The following is a 19,985-nucleotide window of genomic DNA, read 5'->3' on the forward strand; positions in this document are numbered from 1 at the left end:
TTGCTATTGAGGGAGTACAGCGAAGGTTCACCAGACTGATTCCCGGGATGGCGGGACTGACGTATCAAGAAAGACTGGATCAACTGGGCTTGTATTCACTGGAGTTCAGAAGAATGAGAGGGGACCTCATAGAAACGTTTCAAATTCTGACGGGTTTAGACAAGTTAGATGCAGGAAGAATGTTCCCAATGTTGGGGAAGTCCAGAACTAGGGGTCACAGTCTAAGGATAAGGGGTAAGCCATTTAGGACCGAGATGAGGAGAAACTTCTTCACCCAGAGAGTGGTGAACCTGTGGAATTCTCTACCACAGAAAGTTGTGGAGGCCAATTCACTAAATATTTTCAAAAAGGAGTTAGATTTAGTCCTTACTACTAGGGGGATCAAGGGGTATGGTGAGAAAGCAGGAATGGGGTACTGAAGCTCAATGTTCAGCCATGAACTCATTGAATGGCGGTGCAGGCTAGAAGGGCCGAATGGCCTACTCCTGCACCTAGTTTCTATGTTTCTAATGATTTGGATGTGGGCATCAGCATCCGGCACTCAGTTGCGACTCGTCCATTATTCAAGTGTGACCCTGGGCAGTGAGTATCAGCAGGTTGCTTAATTCAACACACGGCCCTCAAATTGTCCCAATCGGACATCCACACCAGTCACTTTGCAGCAGGAGTCACCGAGCAGTAATTATGGTCTGGAACTCGGGTCGATTTCCTCCCAGGGATGCCCAGACTAAAAGTAGTACACGTATCTCTGCCCTGACTGAGGTTAGCTAAACCAGTGCAGGGCAGAGATCGGATCTGGGACCTCCCTGGTCTGTGTGACACAGCGCAAGAATTCGCAAACTCAAGGGAGCAAATAACTCCTTATAATTCCTGTCACATAGTGAAGTAAGTACCGACTTGGTATTGTAAAAGGAACTGGCGCAGGCCTTGATTCAGTGCAAGTAAAGCGATAAATGGTTTGGGGCTGTATAAGTGGTCACTATGATAGCCTAGAAAGCCCTGGTCAATCCCTGCAATCTCCAGTCCCCTCTCCCCACGGTGGGATTCATTTCATTCGTAGGAAAAGTAGAATATTTAAATATCCACTTCAATCTTGTACCAGGACTGAGATGATAATTCCTATATCCTTCTACATGTATTAATTTCTCTGTTCAACTTTATTAAAGCCAGTTATATTAAAAGATAATGTACTCACTCAATCTGAAATGATGTGATCCAGTAGTGAGTCCCAGGGGCTTGTTGCAATGTGCAACTGCTGTACATATTTAGTTTGACTCTGTATAGACGTTATTGTAATTTAAGAAATATTATGTTGAGGACAAATGAATTGTGAAGATGTCTATGAAAAGCAGTGTACAGTGGTTCATCCAATTCCAAAGTCACAGCTGCAAATTATGAATTTTATGTACAAGTTATATATTCAATTTAAAAATAATGAGTAACATTATTTTCTGTTTCTAACTGTATATCGAACGATGGGTAGCTTAGCTGGTCGAGTGCCTCATTGGGACAAAACGGCTCTTGATTCGAATCTGGGGAGGCTCCAGCCTTTCCTCTTTTTTCGCTTGCGTCAGAGCTCGCATTCTCACCTCAGGGTCATACAGTCATGGGTTCAAGCCCCACATCAAGGGCTTTAGCACCCCATCTAGACTGACACCTCAGTGCAGTGCTGAGGGAGCGCTGCATTGTTGGAGAGGCCTCTTTCAGGTCACATGTTAAACTGAGACCACGCAAGAGTTTCCATGGCACTTTTTTGAAGAGCAGCGAGTTCTCCGAGTGTCCTGACCAACATTAATGCCTCAACCAACGCCACCAAAACAGACGATCTGGTCAGTCATCTCATTGTTGTTTGTGAGCCTTGTGGTGTGCAAATTGCATGCTGCATTCGCCTACAAAATCGTGTTTTGGGACGTTCCAAGGATGTGAGAGGTGCCATGTAAATGGGGATTCTACTTTTTCTATGAAAAGACGTGCATTTATATAGTGCCTTTCACGACCTCTGGACGTCCCAAAATGCTTTACAGCCAATGAAATCATTGTGGAGTGTAGTCACTGTTGTAATGTGGGAAACCCGGCAGCCAACTTGCACACAGCAAACTCCCACAAACAGCAATGTAATAATGACCAGATAATCTGTTTTTGTTATGTTGATTGAGGGAAAAATATTGGCCAGGACACCAGGGATAACTCCCCTGCTCTTCTTTGAAATAATGCCATGGGATCTTTTGCATCCACCTGAGAGGGCAGACGGGGCGTCGGTTTAACATCTCATCTGAAAGACGGCACCTCCGACAGTGCAGCACTCCCTCCTCACTGCACTGGAGTATCAGCCTAGATGTATGTGCTCAAGTTCCTGCAGTGGGACTACAACCCACAACCTTCTGACTCAGAGGCGAGTGTGATACCCACTGAGCCACAGCTGACACTATGAGTGAAATGAATCCCACAGTGGGGAGAGGGAACAAGAGCGTGCAGGGATTGACATGTGCTTGTCAGGCTATTATAGTGACCATCTTCAGAAACAACAAAAGAAATTAAGATCTTCGCCAACTCATTCTACCTTCTGGTAGCAACAAGATAAGCCCCTCTCTCTATCTCTCCCACGTTCTTATATCTACATATGAAATAGATCCTTCTCTATAAAGTGGTCTGTAGAGCTATGTGATTCAAGGTGAGTTTTAGAAGAGAGCTATCCATAGTAGGTTTTACTCTAAACAATAGAATGTTTGCTTATCTATCGGGGTAGCACAGTGGTGCTGGTGATAATGCCCCAAGGTGCTGGGCGTGCAGTGTTTGGTTGCGGACTGATGCCTTACTTCAGTTGTGTAACAATGGAGATAGTGAGGGAGGGAAATCAAAGCCTGCTCCCATTCACCTCTCAGCATCCAGCTACAGAGCAGCAATGGTAACGTGCAATGGCCACCACACATCAAAACAATCCACACACAGGCATCTTCCACCCTTCAGGATGTAGTTCAGGACCTGGATTAACAGGACCTTCATTGAAACACCTGTGAACGCATCCTTTTTTGGCGTGGAAGCAAGTTATCCTCGTTTCGAGGGACCGCTTATGATGATAGAGCAGCACTGGCAATGGCTGGGAGCAGGTCGCACTCCGTCTTCCACTGGGACATGTGTATGAGAGTAATCAAATGACTGGACCCAATGATAGTCACTGCTTTCAACTGCTCTTACTCTGTGACAAAAGTCAAAGTTTTGGGTGTTTTGATTTGTTTTTATTCTGCTTATTCATACTCTGGAGTTCTCAAAGAGTCAGATAAGTACAGTTCTGAAGTCTGGGCTGTCCTTTGGGTTCATTAGAGTACAACGGAAAATAAGGAGCAGCATATTCACCATAAAGGGAAATATTTCACTACTATGCCTCAAATGGAGCATTTTCAATTAAACATTTAATAATTTTTGAATCACCACGTAATTGTTTCTGTGTCACCCAAAGAAAATGAATGGGGTCAAAGTGCAAGCTAGTGAGTATCATTTCTGTTACTGAAAAAACAAAGACATTAACAGGCCTTACCTCCAACCAGAAAGTAGGAACCAGTGAACAGCAGCATGTAGAGACCATTAGCCAAAGAGCTGACCAGCCCGCAGATACTTCCAAGCACCAGGAGAACCAGACTGAGGGGGAGCAAAATGATAAACGCCTTCTGCATAACTGAGAAGAGAGAGATGATTGTAAGCTGTCAGTGGCTCGGCTAAGAACTGTTGCAAGCTTAGTGATCTTAAGACATGGACCAAGGCAATTATCTCACAGAAGTGAAATTATAAATACGGCTTATAAATCTGACACAATAATAGATGGGACATAAAGTCCATCACTGATTGACCCCTGTGATCTGAGAGTCTGGTTATATTTTATCCATGCACTGTGCATCCTACACTTTTCCATGCTGACTTTCTTTATCACATGAGTTGAGGATGAATCGAGATTGTCCCAAAGCTAGGAGGGTAAAGGGATTGTAACTGAAGAATATGAATGAATTAAATATCTTCAGTGCATGAAAGTTTGTGAAATCGAAACAAGATGTACAAAATATGTTATCATGGCACACTGCAGGAGACTGACTGCTGGCTTGTGATTTTCAAATAATAGTTTTAAGAAAAAATAAGCTCTTGTTTCCAGTTGTCAATACAATGTACAGGACTGGCACAAAACATATTGCTGAAAAAAACCCTCAAATATCATTGTAAAGATCAAGATCGATTTTATTTTGGACACAAACGCCACCCAATAAAAGGTATGTATAAATCGTGTGTATATTTATTTATAATGTTCCTTACTGATTCAGCTTTGACCTGTTTCTACTAAGTTTGACAGTAACATGGAATTGTTGCTGTAGGGAATCAGAGTTACAATTTGTGGTGTCTTAGTGTGATGGGACATGGTGAGGTGGGACGTGGTGAGGTGGGACATGGGACATGGTGAGATAGGACATGGGCCATGGTGAGGTGGGACATGGTGAGGTGGGACATGGTGAGATGGGACGTGGTGAGGTGGGACGTGGTGAGGTGGGACGTGGTGAGGTGGGACATGGTGAGGTGGGACGTGGTGAGGTGGGATATGGTGAGGTGGGACATGGTGAGGTGGGACATGGGACATGGTGAGGTGGGACATGGTGAGGTGGGACGTGGTGAGGTGGGATATGGTGAGGTGGGACATGGTGAGGTGGGACATGGGACATGGTGAGGTGGGACATGGTGAGGTGGGACGTGGTGAGGTGGGATATGGTGAGGTGGGACATGGTGAGGTGGGACATGGGACATGGTGAGGTGGGACATGGTGAGGTGGGACGTGGTGAGGTGGGACATGGTGAAGTGGGACATGGGACGTGGTGAGGTGGGACATGGGACGTGGTGAGGTGGGACATGGGACGTGGTGAGGTGGGACATGGGACATGGTGAGGTGGGACATGGTGAGGTGGGACGTGGTGAGGTGGGACGTGGTGAGGTGGGACGTGGTGAGATGGGACGTGGTGAGGTGGGACGTGGTGAGGTGGGACGTGGTGAGGTGGGACATGGTGAGATGGGACGAGGTGAGGTGGGACGAGGTGAGGTGGGACGTGGTGAGGTGGGACGTGGTGAGGTGGGACATGGTGAGATGGGACATGGTGAGGTGGGACGTGGTGAGGTGGGATATGGTGAGGTGGGACATGGTGAGGTTGGACATGGGACATGGTGAGGTGGGACATGGTGAGGTGGGACGTGGTGAGGTGGGATATGGTGAGGTGGGACATGGTGAGGTGGGACATGGGACATGGTGAGGTGGGACATGGTGAGGTGGGACGTGGTGAGGTGGGATATGGTGAGGTGGGACATGGTGAGGTGGGACATGGGACATGGTGAGGTGGGACATGGTGACGTGGGACATGGGACGTGGTGAGGTGGGACATGGGACATGGTGAGGTGGGACATGGGACGTGGTGAGGTGGGACATGGGACATGGTGAGGTGGGACATGGTGAGGTGGGACGTGGTGAGGTGGGACATGGTGAGGTGGGACGTGGTGAGGTGGGACGTGGTGAGGTGGGACGTGGTGAGGTGGGACGTGGTGAGGTGGGACATGATGAGGTGGGACGTGGTGAGGTGGGACGTGGTGAGGTGGGACATGGTGAGGTGGGACGTGGTGAGGTGGGACATGGTGACGTGGGACATGGGACGTGGTGAGGTGGGACATGGTGAGGTGGGACGTGGTGAGGTGGGACATGGGACGTGGTGAGGTGGGACATGGGACGTGGTGAGGTGGGACATGGTGAGGTGGGACATGGTGAGGTGGGACGTGGTGAGGTGGGACGTGGTAAGGTGGGACATGGTGAGATGGGACGTGGTGAGGTGGGACATGGGACATGGTGAGGTGGGACATGGTGAGGTGGGACGTGGTGAGATGGGACATGGTGAGGTGGGACAAGGTGAGGTGGGACATGGTGACGTGGGACATGGGACGTGGTGAGGTGGGACATGGGACGTGGTGAGGTGGGACATGGGACGTGGTGAGGTGGGACATGGGACATGGTGAGGTGGGACATGGTGAGATGGGACATGGTGAGGTGGGACATGGTGAGGTGGGACATGATGAGGTGGGACATGGTGAGATGGGACGTGGTGAGGTGGGACATGGTGAGGTGGAACGTGGTGAGGTGGGACGTGGTGAGGTGGGACATGGGACGTGGTGAGGTGGGACATGGTGAGGTGGGACATGGTGAGGTGGGACATGGTGAGATGGGACATGGTGAGGTGGGACATGGTGAGGTGGGACATGGTGAGGTGGGACATGGTGAGATGGGACATGGTGAGGTGGGACGTGGTGAGGTGGGACATGGTGAGGTGGGACGTGGGACATGGTGAGGTGGGACGTGGTGAGGTGGGACATGGGACGTGGTGAGGTGGGACATGGTGAGATGGGATGTGGTGAGGTGGGATATGGTGAGGTGGGACATGGTAAGGTGGGACATGGTGAGGTGGGACATGGGACATGGTGAGGTGGGACGTGGTGAGGTGGGACGTGGTGAGGTGGGACATGGGACATGGTGAGGTGGGACGTGGTGAGGTGGGACGTGGTGAGGTGGGACGTGGTGAGGTGGGACATGGTGAGGTGGGACGTGGTGAGATGGGACGTGGTGAGGTGGGACATGGGACATGGTGAGGTGGGACATGGTGAGGTGGGACGTGGTGAGGTGGGACATGGTGAGATGGGACGTGGTGAGGTGGGACATGGGACATGGTGAGGTGGGACATGGTGAAGTGGGACGTGGTGAGGTGGGACGTGGTGAGATGGGACGTGGTGAGGTGGGACATGGGACATGGTGAGGTGGGACATGGTGAGGTGGGACGTGGTGAGGTGGGACATGGTGAGGTGGGACATGGGACATGGTGAGGTGGGACATGATGAGGTGGGACGTGGTGAGATGGGACGTGGTGAGGTGGGACGTGGTGAGGTGGGACGTGGTGAGGTGGGACGTGATGAGGTGGAACGTGGTGAGGTGGGACGTGGTGAGGTGGGACATGGGACATGGTGAGGTGGGACATGGTGAGGTGGGACGTGGTGAGGTGGGACATGGTGACGTGGGACATGGGACGTGGTGAGGTGGGACATGGGACGTGGTGAGGTGGGACGTGGTGAGGTGGGACATGGTGAGATGGGATGTGGTGAGGTGGGATATGGTGAGGTGGGACATGGTAAGGTGGGACATGGTGAGATGGGACATGGTGAGGTGGGACATGGTGAGGTGGGACATGGTGAGGTGGGACATGATGAGGTGGGACGTGGTGAGATGGGACGTGGTGAGATGGGACGTGGTGAGGTGGGACGTGGTGAGGTGGGACGTGGTGAGATGGGACATGGTGAGGTGGGACATGGTGAGGTGGGACATGATGAGGTGGGACATGGGACATGGTGAGGTGGGACATGGTGAGGTGGGACGTGGTGAGGTGGGATATGGTGAGGTGGGACATGGTGAGGTGGGACATGGGACATGGTGAGGTGGGACATGGTGAGGTGGGACGTGGTGAGGTGGGATATGGTGAGGTGGGACATGGTGAGGTGGGACATGGGACATGGTGAGGTGGGACATGGTGAGGTGGGACGTGGTGAGGTGGGACATGGTGAAGTGGGACATGGGACGTGGTGAGGTGGGACATGGGACGTGGTGAGGTGGGACATGGGACGTGGTGAGGTGGGACATGGGACATGGTGAGGTGGGACATGGTGAGGTGGGACGTGGTGAGGTGGGACGTGGTGAGGTGGGACGTGGTGAGATGGGACGTGGTGAGGTGGGACGTGGTGAGGTGGGACGTGGTGAGGTGGGACATGGTGAGATGGGACGAGGTGAGGTGGGACGAGGTGAGGTGGGACGTGGTGAGGTGGGACGTGGTGAGGTGGGACATGGTGAGATGGGACATGGTGAGGTGGGACGTGGTGAGGTGGGATATGGTGAGGTGGGACATGGTGAGGTTGGACATGGGACATGGTGAGGTGGGACATGGTGAGGTGGGACGTGGTGAGGTGGGATATGGTGAGGTGGGACATGGTGAGGTGGGACATGGGACATGGTGAGGTGGGACATGGTGAGGTGGGACGTGGTGAGGTGGGATATGGTGAGGTGGGACATGGTGAGGTGGGACATGGGACATGGTGAGGTGGGACATGGTGACGTGGGACATGGGACGTGGTGAGGTGGGACATGGGACATGGTGAGGTGGGACATGGGACGTGGTGAGGTGGGACATGGGACATGGTGAGGTGGGACATGGTGAGGTGGGACGTGGTGAGGTGGGACATGGTGAGGTGGGACGTGGTGAGGTGGGACGTGGTGAGGTGGGACGTGGTGAGGTGGGACGTGGTGAGGTGGGACATGATGAGGTGGGACGTGGTGAGGTGGGACGTGGTGAGGTGGGACATGGTGAGGTGGGACGTGGTGAGGTGGGACATGGTGACGTGGGACATGGGACGTGGTGAGGTGGGACATGGTGAGGTGGGACGTGGTGAGGTGGGACATGGGACGTGGTGAGGTGGGACATGGGACGTGGTGAGGTGGGACATGGTGAGGTGGGACATGGTGAGGTGGGACGTGGTGAGGTGGGACGTGGTAAGGTGGGACATGGTGAGATGGGACGTGGTGAGGTGGGACATGGGACATGGTGAGGTGGGACATGGTGAGGTGGGACGTGGTGAGATGGGACATGGTGAGGTGGGACAAGGTGAGGTGGGACATGGTGACGTGGGACATGGGACGTGGTGAGGTGGGACATGGGACGTGGTGAGGTGGGACATGGGACGTGGTGAGGTGGGACATGGGACATGGTGAGGTGGGACATGGTGAGATGGGACATGGTGAGGTGGGACATGGTGAGGTGGGACATGATGAGGTGGGACATGGTGAGATGGGACGTGGTGAGGTGGGACATGGTGAGGTGGAACGTGGTGAGGTGGGACGTGGTGAGGTGGGACATGGGACGTGGTGAGGTGGGACATGGTGAGGTGGGACATGGTGAGGTGGGACATGGTGAGATGGGACATGGTGAGGTGGGACATGGTGAGGTGGGACATGGTGAGGTGGGACATGGTGAGATGGGACATGGTGAGGTGGGACGTGGTGAGGTGGGACATGGTGAGGTGGGACGTGGGACATGGTGAGGTGGGACGTGGTGAGGTGGGACATGGGACGTGGTGAGGTGGGACATGGTGAGATGGGATGTGGTGAGGTGGGATATGGTGAGGTGGGACATGGTAAGGTGGGACATGGTGAGGTGGGACATGGGACATGGTGAGGTGGGACGTGGTGAGGTGGGACGTGGTGAGGTGGGACATGGGACATGGTGAGGTGGGACGTGGTGAGGTGGGACGTGGTGAGGTGGGACGTGGTGAGGTGGGACATGGTGAGGTGGGACGTGGTGAGATGGGACGTGGTGAGGTGGGACATGGGACATGGTGAGGTGGGACATGGTGAGGTGGGACGTGGTGAGGTGGGACATGGTGAGATGGGACGTGGTGAGGTGGGACATGGGACATGGTGAGGTGGGACATGGTGAAGTGGGACGTGGTGAGGTGGGACGTGGTGAGATGGGACGTGGTGAGGTGGGACATGGGACATGGTGAGGTGGGACATGGTGAGGTGGGACGTGGTGAGGTGGGACATGGTGAGGTGGGACATGGGACATGGTGAGGTGGGACATGATGAGGTGGGACGTGGTGAGATGGGACGTGGTGAGGTGGGACGTGGTGAGGTGGGACGTGGTGAGGTGGGACGTGATGAGGTGGAACGTGGTGAGGTGGGACGTGGTGAGGTGGGACATGGGACATGGTGAGGTGGGACATGGTGAGGTGGGACGTGGTGAGGTGGGACATGGTGACGTGGGACATGGGACGTGGTGAGGTGGGACATGGGACGTGGTGAGGTGGGACGTGGTGAGGTGGGACATGGTGAGATGGGATGTGGTGAGGTGGGATATGGTGAGGTGGGACATGGTAAGGTGGGACATGGTGAGATGGGACATGGTGAGGTGGGACATGGTGAGGTGGGACATGGTGAGGTGGGACATGATGAGGTGGGACGTGGTGAGATGGGACGTGGTGAGATGGGACGTGGTGAGGTGGGACGTGGTGAGGTGGGACGTGGTGAGATGGGACATGGTGAGGTGGGACATGGTGAGGTGGGACATGATGAGGTGGGACGTGGTGAGATGGGACGTGGTGAGGTGGGACGTGGTGAGGTGGGACGTGGTGAGGTGGGACGTGGTGAGGTGGGACGTGGTGAGGTGGGACGTGGTGAGGTGGGACATGGTGAGGTGGGACATGGGACGTAGTGAGGTGGGACATGGTGAGGTGGGACATGGTGAGATGGGATATGGTGAGGTGGGATATGGTAAGGTGGGACATGGTGAGGTGGGACATGGTGAGGTGGGACATGGTGAGATGGGACATGGTGAGGTGGGACGTGGTGAGGTGGGACGTGGTGAGGTGGGACGTGGTGAGGTGGGACATGGTGAGATGGGATATGGTGAGGTGGGATATGGTAAGGTGGGACATGGTGAGGTGGGACATGGTGAGGTGGGACATGGTGAGATGGGACATGGTGAGGTGGGACGTGGTGAGGTGGGACGTGGTGAGGTGGGACGTGGTGAGGTGGGACATGGGACGTGGTGAGGTGGGACATGGTGAGGTGGGACGTGGTATGGTGTGATGGGACATGGTGAGGTGGGACGTGGTGAGGTGGGACATGGTGAGGTGGGACGTGGTGAGGTGGGACGTGGTGAGGTGGGACGTGGTGAGGTGGGACATGATGAGGTGGGACGTGGTGAGGTGGGACGTGGTGAGGTGGGACATGATGAGGTGGGACGTGGTGAGGTGGGACATGGGACATGGTGAGGTGGGACGTGGTGAGGTGGGACATGGTGACGTGGGACATGGGACGTGGTGAGGTGGGACATGGTGAGGTGGGACGTGGTGAGGTGGGACATGGTGAGATGGGACATGGTGAGGTGGGACATGGTGAGGTGGGACGTGGTGAGGTGGGACATGGTGACGTGGGACATGGGACGTGGTGAGGTGGGACATGGGACGTGGTGAGCTGGGACATGGGACGTGGTGAGGTGGGACATGGTGAGATGGGATGTGGTGAGGTGGGATATGGTGAGGTGGGACATGGTAAGGTGGGACATGGTGAGATGAGACATGGTGAGGTGGGACATGGGACATGGTGAGGTGGGACATGGTGAGGTGGGACATGATGAGATGGGACGTGGTGAGGTGGGACATGGTGAGGTGGGACGTTGTGAGGTGGGACATGGTGAGGTGGGACGTTGTGAGGTGGGACATGGTGAGGTGGGACATGGGACGTGGTGAGGTGGGACATGGTGAGATGGGATGTGGTGAGGTGGGATATGGTGAGGTGGGACATGGTAAGGTGGGACATGGTGAGGTGGGACATGGTGAGGTGGGACGTTGTGAGGTGGGACATGGTGAGGTGGGACATGGGACGTGGTGAGGTGGGACATGGTGAGATGGGATGTGGTGAGGTGGGATATGGTGAGGTGGGACATGGTAAGGTGGGACATGGTGAGGTGGGACATGGTGAGATGGGACATGGTGAGGTGGGACGTGGGACATGGTGAGGTGGGACGTGGTGAGGTGGGACGTGGTGAGGTGGGACGTGGTGAGGTGGGACATGGGACGTGGTGAGGTGGGACATGGTGAGATGGGATGTGGTGAGGTGGGATATGGTGAGGTGGGACATGGTAAGGTGGGACATGGTGAGGTGGGACATGGGACATGGTGAGGTGGGACGTGGTGAGGTGGGACATGGGACATGGTGAGGTGGGACGTGGTGAGGTGGGACATGGTGAGGTGGGACGTGGTGAGGTGGGACGTGGTGAGATGGGACGTGGTGAGGTGGGACGTGGTGAGGTGGGACGTGGTGAGATGGGACGTGGTGAGGTGGGACATGGTGAGGTGGGACATGGTGAGGTGGGACATGGTGAGATGGGACGTGGTGAGGTGGGACATGGTGAGGTGGGACATGGTGAGGTGGGACGTGGTGAGGTGGGACATGGTGAGGTGGGACATGGTGAGGTGGGACATGGGACATGGTGAGGTGGGACATGATGAGGTGGGACATGGTGAGATGGGACGTGGTGAGGTGGGACGTGGTGAGGTGGGACGTGGTGAGGTGGGACATGATGAGGTGGAACGTGGTGAGGTGGGACGTGGTGAGGTGGGACATGGTGAGGTGGGACATGGTGAGGTGGGACGTGGTGAGGTGGGACATGGTGACGTGGGACATGGGACGTGGTGAGGTGGGACATGGTGAGGTGGGACGTGGTGAGGTGGGACATGTGAGATGGGACGTGGTGAGGTGGGACATGGGACATGGTGAGGTGGGACATGGTGAGGTGGGACGTGGTGAGGTGGGACATGGTGACGTGGGACATGGGACGTGGTGAGGTGGGACATGGGACGTGGTGAGGTGGGACATGGGACGTGGTGAGGTGGGACATGGTGAGATGGGATGTGGTGAGGTGGGATATGGTGAGGTGGGACATGGTAAGGTGGGACATGCTGAGATGGGACGTGGTGAGGTGGGACATGGGACATGGTGAGATGGGACATGGTGAGGTGGGACATGGTGAGATGGGACGTGGTGAGGTGGGACGTGGTGAGGTGGGACGTGGTGAGGTGGGACGTGGTGAGGTGGGACATGGTGAGGTGGGACGTGGTGAGGTGGGACGTGGTGAGGTGGGACATGGTGAGGTGGGACATGGGACGTGGTGAGGTGGGGCATGGTGAGGTGGGACATGGTGAGGTGGGACATGGTGAGATGGGATGTGGTGAGGTGGGATATGGTAAGGTGGGACGTGGTGAGGTGGGACGTGGTGAGGTGGGACGTGGTGAGGTGGGACGTGGTGAGGTGGGACATGGTGAGGTGGGACATGGTGAGGTGGGACATGGGACGTGGTGAGGTGGGACATGGTGAGGTGGGACGTGGGACATGGTGAGGTGGGACGTGGTGAGGTGGGACGTGGCGAGGTGGGACGTGGTGAGGTGGGACATGGGACGTGGTGAGGTGGGACATGGTGAGATGGGATGTGGTGAGGTGGGACATGGTAAGGTGGGACGTGGGACATGGTGTGATGGGACATGGTGAGGTGGGACGTGGTGAGGTGGGACATGGTGAGGTGGGACGTGGTGAGGTGTGTGATGGGACATGGTGAGGTGGGACGTGGTGAGGTGGGAAATGGTGAGGTGCGTGGTGGGACATGGTGAGGTGGGACATGTGACATGGTGAGGTGGGACATGGTTGAGGTGGGACGGGGTGAGGTGGGACATGGTGAGGTGGGAAGTGGTGATGTGGGACGTGGTGAGATGGGACATGGTGAGGTGGGACGTGGTGAGGTGGGACATGGTGAGGTGGGACATGGTAAGGTGGGACATGGTGAGGTGTGACATGGGACATGGTGAGGTGGAACATGGGACATGGTGAGGTGGGACATGGTGAGGTGGAACGTGGTGAGATTGGACATGGTGAGGTGGTACATGGTGAGATGGGACCTGGTGAGATGGGACATGGTGAGTTGGGACATGGTGTGGTGGGACATGGTGTGGTGGGACATGGTGAGGTGGGACATGGGACATGGTGAGGTGGGACGTGGTGAGGTGGGACATGGTGAGGTGGGATGTGGTGAGATGGTATGTGGTGAGGTAGGACGTGGTGAGATGGGACGTGGTGAGGTGGAACGTGGTGAGGTGGGACGTGGTGAGGTGGGACATGGTGAGGTGGGACATGGTAAGGTGGGACATGGTGAGGTGTGACATGGGACATGGTGAGGTGGAACATGGGACATGGTGAGGTGGGACATGGTGAGGTGGAACGTGGTGAGATTGGACATGGTGAGGTGGGACATGGTGAGATGGGACCTGGTGAGATGGGACATGGTGAGTTGGGACATGGTGTGGTGGGACATGGTGTGGTGGGACATGGTGAGGTGGGACGTGGTGAGGTGGGACATGGTGAGGTGGGATGTGGTGAGATGGTATGTGGTGAGGTAGGACGTGGTGAGATGGGACGTGGTGAGGTGGGACATGGTGAGGTGGAACGTGGTGAGGTGGGACATGGTGAGGTGCGTGGTGGGACATGGTGAGGTGGGACATGGTGAGGTGGGACATGGTGAGGTGGGATGTGCTGAGGTGGGACATGGTGAGGTGGGACATGGTGAGGTGGGACATGGGACATGGTGAGGTGGGACATGGTGAGGTGGGATGTGCTGAGGTGGGACGTGGTGAGGTGGGACGTGGTGAGGTGGGACATGGGACATGGTGAGCTGGGACATGGGACATAGTGAGGTGGGACATGGTGAGGTGGGACATGGTGTGATGGGACATGGTGAGGTGGGACATGATGAGGTGGAACATGGTGAGGTGAGACGTGGTGAGGTGGGACGTGGGACATGGTGTGATGGGACATGGTGAGGTGGAACATGGTGAGGTGAGACGTGGTGAGGTGGGACATGGTGAGGTGGGACGTGGGACATGGTGTGATGGGACATGGTGAGGTGGGACATGGTGAGGTGGGACATGGTGAGATGGGACATGGTGAGGTGGGACTTGGTGAGATGGGACATGGTGAGGTGGGACGTGGTGAGGTGGGACGTGGTGAGGTGGGAGGTGGGACGTGGTGAGATGGGACATGGTGAGGTGGGACATGGTGAGATGGGACATGGTGAGATGGGACATGGTGAGGTGGGATGTAGTGAGGTGGGATGTAGTGAGGTGGGACATGGTGAGATGGGACATGGTGAGGTGGGACATGGTGAGATGGGACATGGTGAGGTGGGACATGGTGAGGTGGGACGTGGTGAGGTGGGACATGGGAAATGGTGAGATGGGACATTTGGAGGTGGGACATGGGACGTGGTGAGGTGGGACATGGGACATGGTGAGGTGGGACATGGTGAGGTGGGACATGGTGTGATGGGACATGGTGAGGTGGGACATGATGAGATGGGACGTGGTGAGGTGGGACATGGTGAGGTGGGACATGGTGAGGTGGGACGTGGGACATGGTGTGATGGGACATGGTGAGGTGGGACATGGTGAGGTGGGACGTGGTGAGGTGGGACATGGTGAGGTGGGACATGGTGAGGTGGGACGTGGTGAGGTGTGTGATGGGACATGGTGAGGTGGGACGTGGTGAGGTGGGACATGGTGAGATGGAACTTGGTGAGGTGGGACATGGTGAGGTGCGTGGTGGGACATGGTGAGGTGCGACATGGTGAGGTGGGACGTGGTGAGGTGGGACATGGTGAGGTGGGACGTGGTGAGGTGGGACGTGGTGAGGTGTGACGTGGTGAGGTGGGAAATGGGACATGGTGAGGTGGGACATGGTGAGGTGGGACATGGTGAGGTGGGACATGGGACATGGTGAGGTGGGACATGGTGAGATGGGACATGGTGAGGTGGGACATGGTGAGGTGGGATGTGGTGAGGTGGGACATGGGACATGGTGAGGTGGGACATGGTGAGGTGGGACATGGGACGTGGTGAGGTGGGACATGGTGAGGTGGGACGTGGGACATGGTGAGGTGGGACATGGCGAGGTGGGACCTGGCGAGGTGGGACGTGGCGAGGTGGGACGTGGCGAGGTGGGACGTGGCGAGGTGGGACGTGGTGAGGTGGGACGTAGCGAGGTGGGACGTGGCGAGGTGGGACGTGGTGAGGTGGGACGTGGTGAGGTGGGACGTGGTGAGGTGCATGGTGGGACATGGTGAGGTGGGATATGGGACATGGTGAGGTGGGACGTGTTGAGGTGGGACATGGGACATGGTGAGGTGGGACATGGTGAGGTGGGACATGGGACATGGTGAGGTGGGACATGGGACATGGTGAGGTGGGACATGGTGAGGTGGGACATGGTGAGGTGGGACATGGTGAGGTGGGACATGGGACATGGTGAGGTGGGACATGGTGAGGTGGGACATGGTGAGGTGGGACATGGGACATGGTGTGGTGGAACATGGTGAGGTGGGACGTGGTGAGGTGGGACATGGGACATGGTGAGGTGGGACATGGTGACGTGGGACATGATGAGGTTGGACATGGGACATGGTGTGATGGGACATGGTGAGGTGGGACATGGTGAGGTGGGACATGGTGAGATGGGACATGGTGAGGTGGGACTTGGTGAGATGGGACATGGTGAGATGGGACATGGTGAGGTGGGACGTGGTGAGGTGGGACGTGGTGAGGTGGGAGGTGGGACGTGGTGAGATGGGACATGGTGAGGTGGGACATGGTGAGATGGGACATGGTGAGGTGGGATGTAGTGAGGTGGGATGTAGTGAGGTGGGACATGGTGAGATGGGACATGGTGAGGTGGGACATGGTGAGATGGGACATGGTGAGGTGGGACATGGTGAGGTGGGACATGGTGAGGTGGGACGTGGTGAGGTGGGACATGGGAAATGGTGAGATGGGACATTTGGAGGTGGGACATGGGACGTGGTGAGGTGGGACATGGGACATGGTGAGGTGGGACATGGTGAGGTGGGACATGGTGTGATGGGACATGGTGAGGTGGGACATGATGAGATGGGACGTGGTGAGGTGGGACATGGTGAGGTGGGACATGGTGAGGTGGGACGTGGGACATGGTGTGATGGGACATGGTGAGGTGGGACATGGTGAGGTGGGACGTGGTGAGGTGGAACATGGTGAGGTGGGACATGGTGAGGTGGGACGTGGTGAGGTGTGTGATGGGACATGGTGAGGTGGGACATGGTGAGGTGGGACATGGTGAGATGGGACGTGGTGAGGTGGGACGTGGTGAGGTGGGACGTGGTGAGGTGGGACCTGGTGAGGTGGGACGTGGTGAGGTGGGACGTGGTGAGGTGGGACGTGGTGAGGTGGGACATGGTGAGGTGGGACATGGGACGTGGTGAGGTGGGGCATGGTGAGGTGGGACATGGTGAGGTGGGACATGGTGAGATGGGATGTGGTGAGGTGGGATATGGTAAGGTGGGACGTGGTGAGGTGGGACGTGGTGAGGTGGGACGTGGTGAGGTGGGACGTGGTGAGGTGGGACATGGTGAGGTGGGACATGGTGAGGTGGGACATGGGACGTGGTGAGGTGGGACATGGTGAGGTGGGACGTGGGACATGGTGAGGTGGGACGTGGTGAGGTGGGACGTGGTGAGGTGGGACGTGGTGAGGTGGGACATGGGACGTGGTGAGGTGGGACATGGTGAGATGGGATGTGGTGAGGTGGGACATGGTAAGGTGGGACGTGGGACATGGTGTGATGGGACATGGTGAGGTGGGACGTGGTGAGGTGGGACATGGTGAGGTGGGACGTGGTGAGGTGTGTGATGGGACATGGTGAGGTGGGACGTGGTGAGGTGGGAAATGGTGAGGTGCGTGGTGGGACATGGTGAGGTGGGACATGTGACATGGTGAGGTGGGACATGGTTGAGGTGGGACGGGGTGAGGTGGGACATGGTGAGGTGGGAAGTGGTGATGTGGGACGTGGTGAGATGGGACATGGTGAGGTGGGACGTGGTGAGGTGGGACATGGTGAGGTGGGACATGGTAAGGTGGGACATGGTGAGGTGTGACATGGGACATGGTGAGGTGGAACATGGGACATGGTGAGGTGGGACATGGTGAGGTGGAACGTGGTGAGATTGGACATGGTGAGGTGGGACATGGTGAGATGGGACCTGGTGAGATGGGACATGGTGAGTTGGGACATGGTGTGGTGGGACATGGTGAGGTGGGACATGGGACATGGTGAGGTGGGACGTGGTGAGGTGGGACGTGGTGAGGTGGGATGTGGTGAGATGGTATGTGGTGAGGTAGGACGTGGTGAGATGGGACGTGGTGAGGTGGGACATGGTGAGGTGGAACGTGGTGAGGTGGGACATGGTGAGGTGCGTGGTGGGACATGGTGAGGTGGGACATGGTGAGGTGGGACATGGTGAGGTGGGATGTGCTGAGGTGGGACATGGTGAGGTGGGACATGGTGAGGTGGGACATGGGACATGGTGAGGTGGGACATGGTGAGGTGGGATGTGCTGAGGTGGGACGTGGTGAGGTGGGACGTGGTGAGGTGGGACATGGGACATGGTGAGCTGGGACATGGGACATAGTGAGGTGGGACATGGTGAGGTGGGACATGGTGTGATGGGACATGGTGAGGTGGGACATGATGAGGTGGAACATGGTGAGGTGAGACGTGGTGAGGTGGGACGTGGGACATGGTGTGATGGGACATGGTGAGGTGGAACATGGTGAGGTGAGACGTGGTGAGGTGGGACATGGTGAGGTGGGACGTGGGACATGGTGTGATGGGACATGGTGAGGTGGGACATGGTGAGGTGGGACATGGTGAGATGGGACATGGTGAGGTGGGACTTGGTGAGATGGGACATGGTGAGATGGGACATGGTGAGGTGGGACGTGGTGAGGTGGGACGTGGTGAGGTGGGAGGTGGGACGTGGTGAGATGGGACAAGGTGAGGTGGGACATGGTGAGATGGGACATGGTGAGATGGGACATGGTGAGGTGGGATGTAGTGAGGTGGGATGTAGTGAGGTGGGACATGGTGAGATGGGACATGGTGAGGTGGGACATGGTGAGATGGGACATGGTGAGGTGGGACATGGTGAGGTGGGACGTGGTGAGGTGGGACATGGGAAATGGTGAGATGGGACATTTGGAGGTGGGACATGGGACGTGGTGAGGTGGGACATGGGACATGGTGAGGTGGGACATGGTGAGGTGGGACATGGTGTGATGGGACATGGTGAGGTGGGACATGATGAGATGGGACGTGGTGAGGTGGGACATGGTGAGGTGGGACATGGTGAGGTGGGACGTGGGACATGGTGTGATGGGACATGGTGAGGTGGGACATGGTGAGGTGGGACGTGGTGAGGTGGGACATGGTGAGGTGGGACATGGTGAGGTGGGACGTGGTGAGGTGTGTGATGGGACATGGTGAGGTGGGACGTGGTGAGGTGGGACATGGTGAGATGGAACTTGGTGAGGTGGGACATGGTGAGGTGCGTGGTGGGACATGGTGAGGTGCGACATGGTGAGGTGGGACGTGGTGAGGTGGGACATGGTGAGGTGGGACGTGGTGAGGTGGGACGTGGTGAGGTGTGACGTGGTGAGGTGGGAAATGGGACATGGTGAGGTGGGACATGGTGAGGTGGGACATGGTGAGGTGGGACATGGGACATGGTGAGGTGGGACATGGTGAGATGGGACATGGTGAGGTGGGACATGGTGAGGTGGGATGTGGTGAGGTGGGACATGGGACATGGTGAGGTGGGACATGGTGAGGTGGGACATGGGACGTGGTGAGGTGGGACATGGTGAGGTGGGACGTGGGACATGGTGAGGTGGGACATGGCGAGGTGGGACCTGGCGAGGTGGGACGTGGCGAGGTGGGACGTGGCGAGGTGGGACGTGGCGAGGTGGGACGTGGTGAGGTGGGACGTAGCGAGGTGGGACGTGGCGAGGTGGGACGTGGTGAGGTGGGACGTGGTGAGGTGGGACGTGGTGAGGTGGGACGTGGTGAGGTGGGACATGGTGAGGTGCATGGTGGGACATGGTGAGGTGGGATATGGGACATGGTGAGGTGGGACGTGTTGAGGTGGGACATGGGACATGGTGAGGTGGGACATGGTGAGGTGGGACATGGGACATGGTGAGGTGGGACATGGGACATGGTGAGGTGGGACATGGTGAGGTGGGACATGGTGAGGTGGGACATGGGACATGGTGAGGTGGGACATGGTGAGGTGGGACATGGGACATGGTGAGGTGGGACATGGTGAGGTGGGACATGGTGAGGTGGGACATGGGACATGGTGTGGTGGAACATGGTGAGGTGGGACGTGGTGAGGTGGGACATGGGACATGGTGAGGTGGGACATGGTGACGTGGGACATGATGAGGTTGGACATGGGACATGGTGT

At 56.7% G+C, this 19,985-nt stretch overlaps 1 protein-coding gene across 1 annotated transcript in view; it reads right to left on the bottom strand.

Annotated features, from left to right (window-relative positions):
• Positions 1-19,985, bottom strand: part of tmem235b (transmembrane protein 235b) — a 119,532-nt gene that overhangs the window by 19,161 nt on the left and 80,386 nt on the right. The window contains exon 6 of the mRNA XM_070856848.1: positions 3,536-3,673. Coding sequence (XP_070712949.1) covers positions 3,536-3,673 — 138 coding nt within the window. The remainder of the gene's footprint in view (positions 1-3,535; positions 3,674-19,985) is intronic.

This window comes from Pristiophorus japonicus, chromosome 16 (assembly GCF_044704955.1).
Source record: "Pristiophorus japonicus isolate sPriJap1 chromosome 16, sPriJap1.hap1, whole genome shotgun sequence".
Lineage (NCBI taxonomy): Eukaryota > Metazoa > Chordata > Chondrichthyes > Pristiophoridae > Pristiophorus > Pristiophorus japonicus.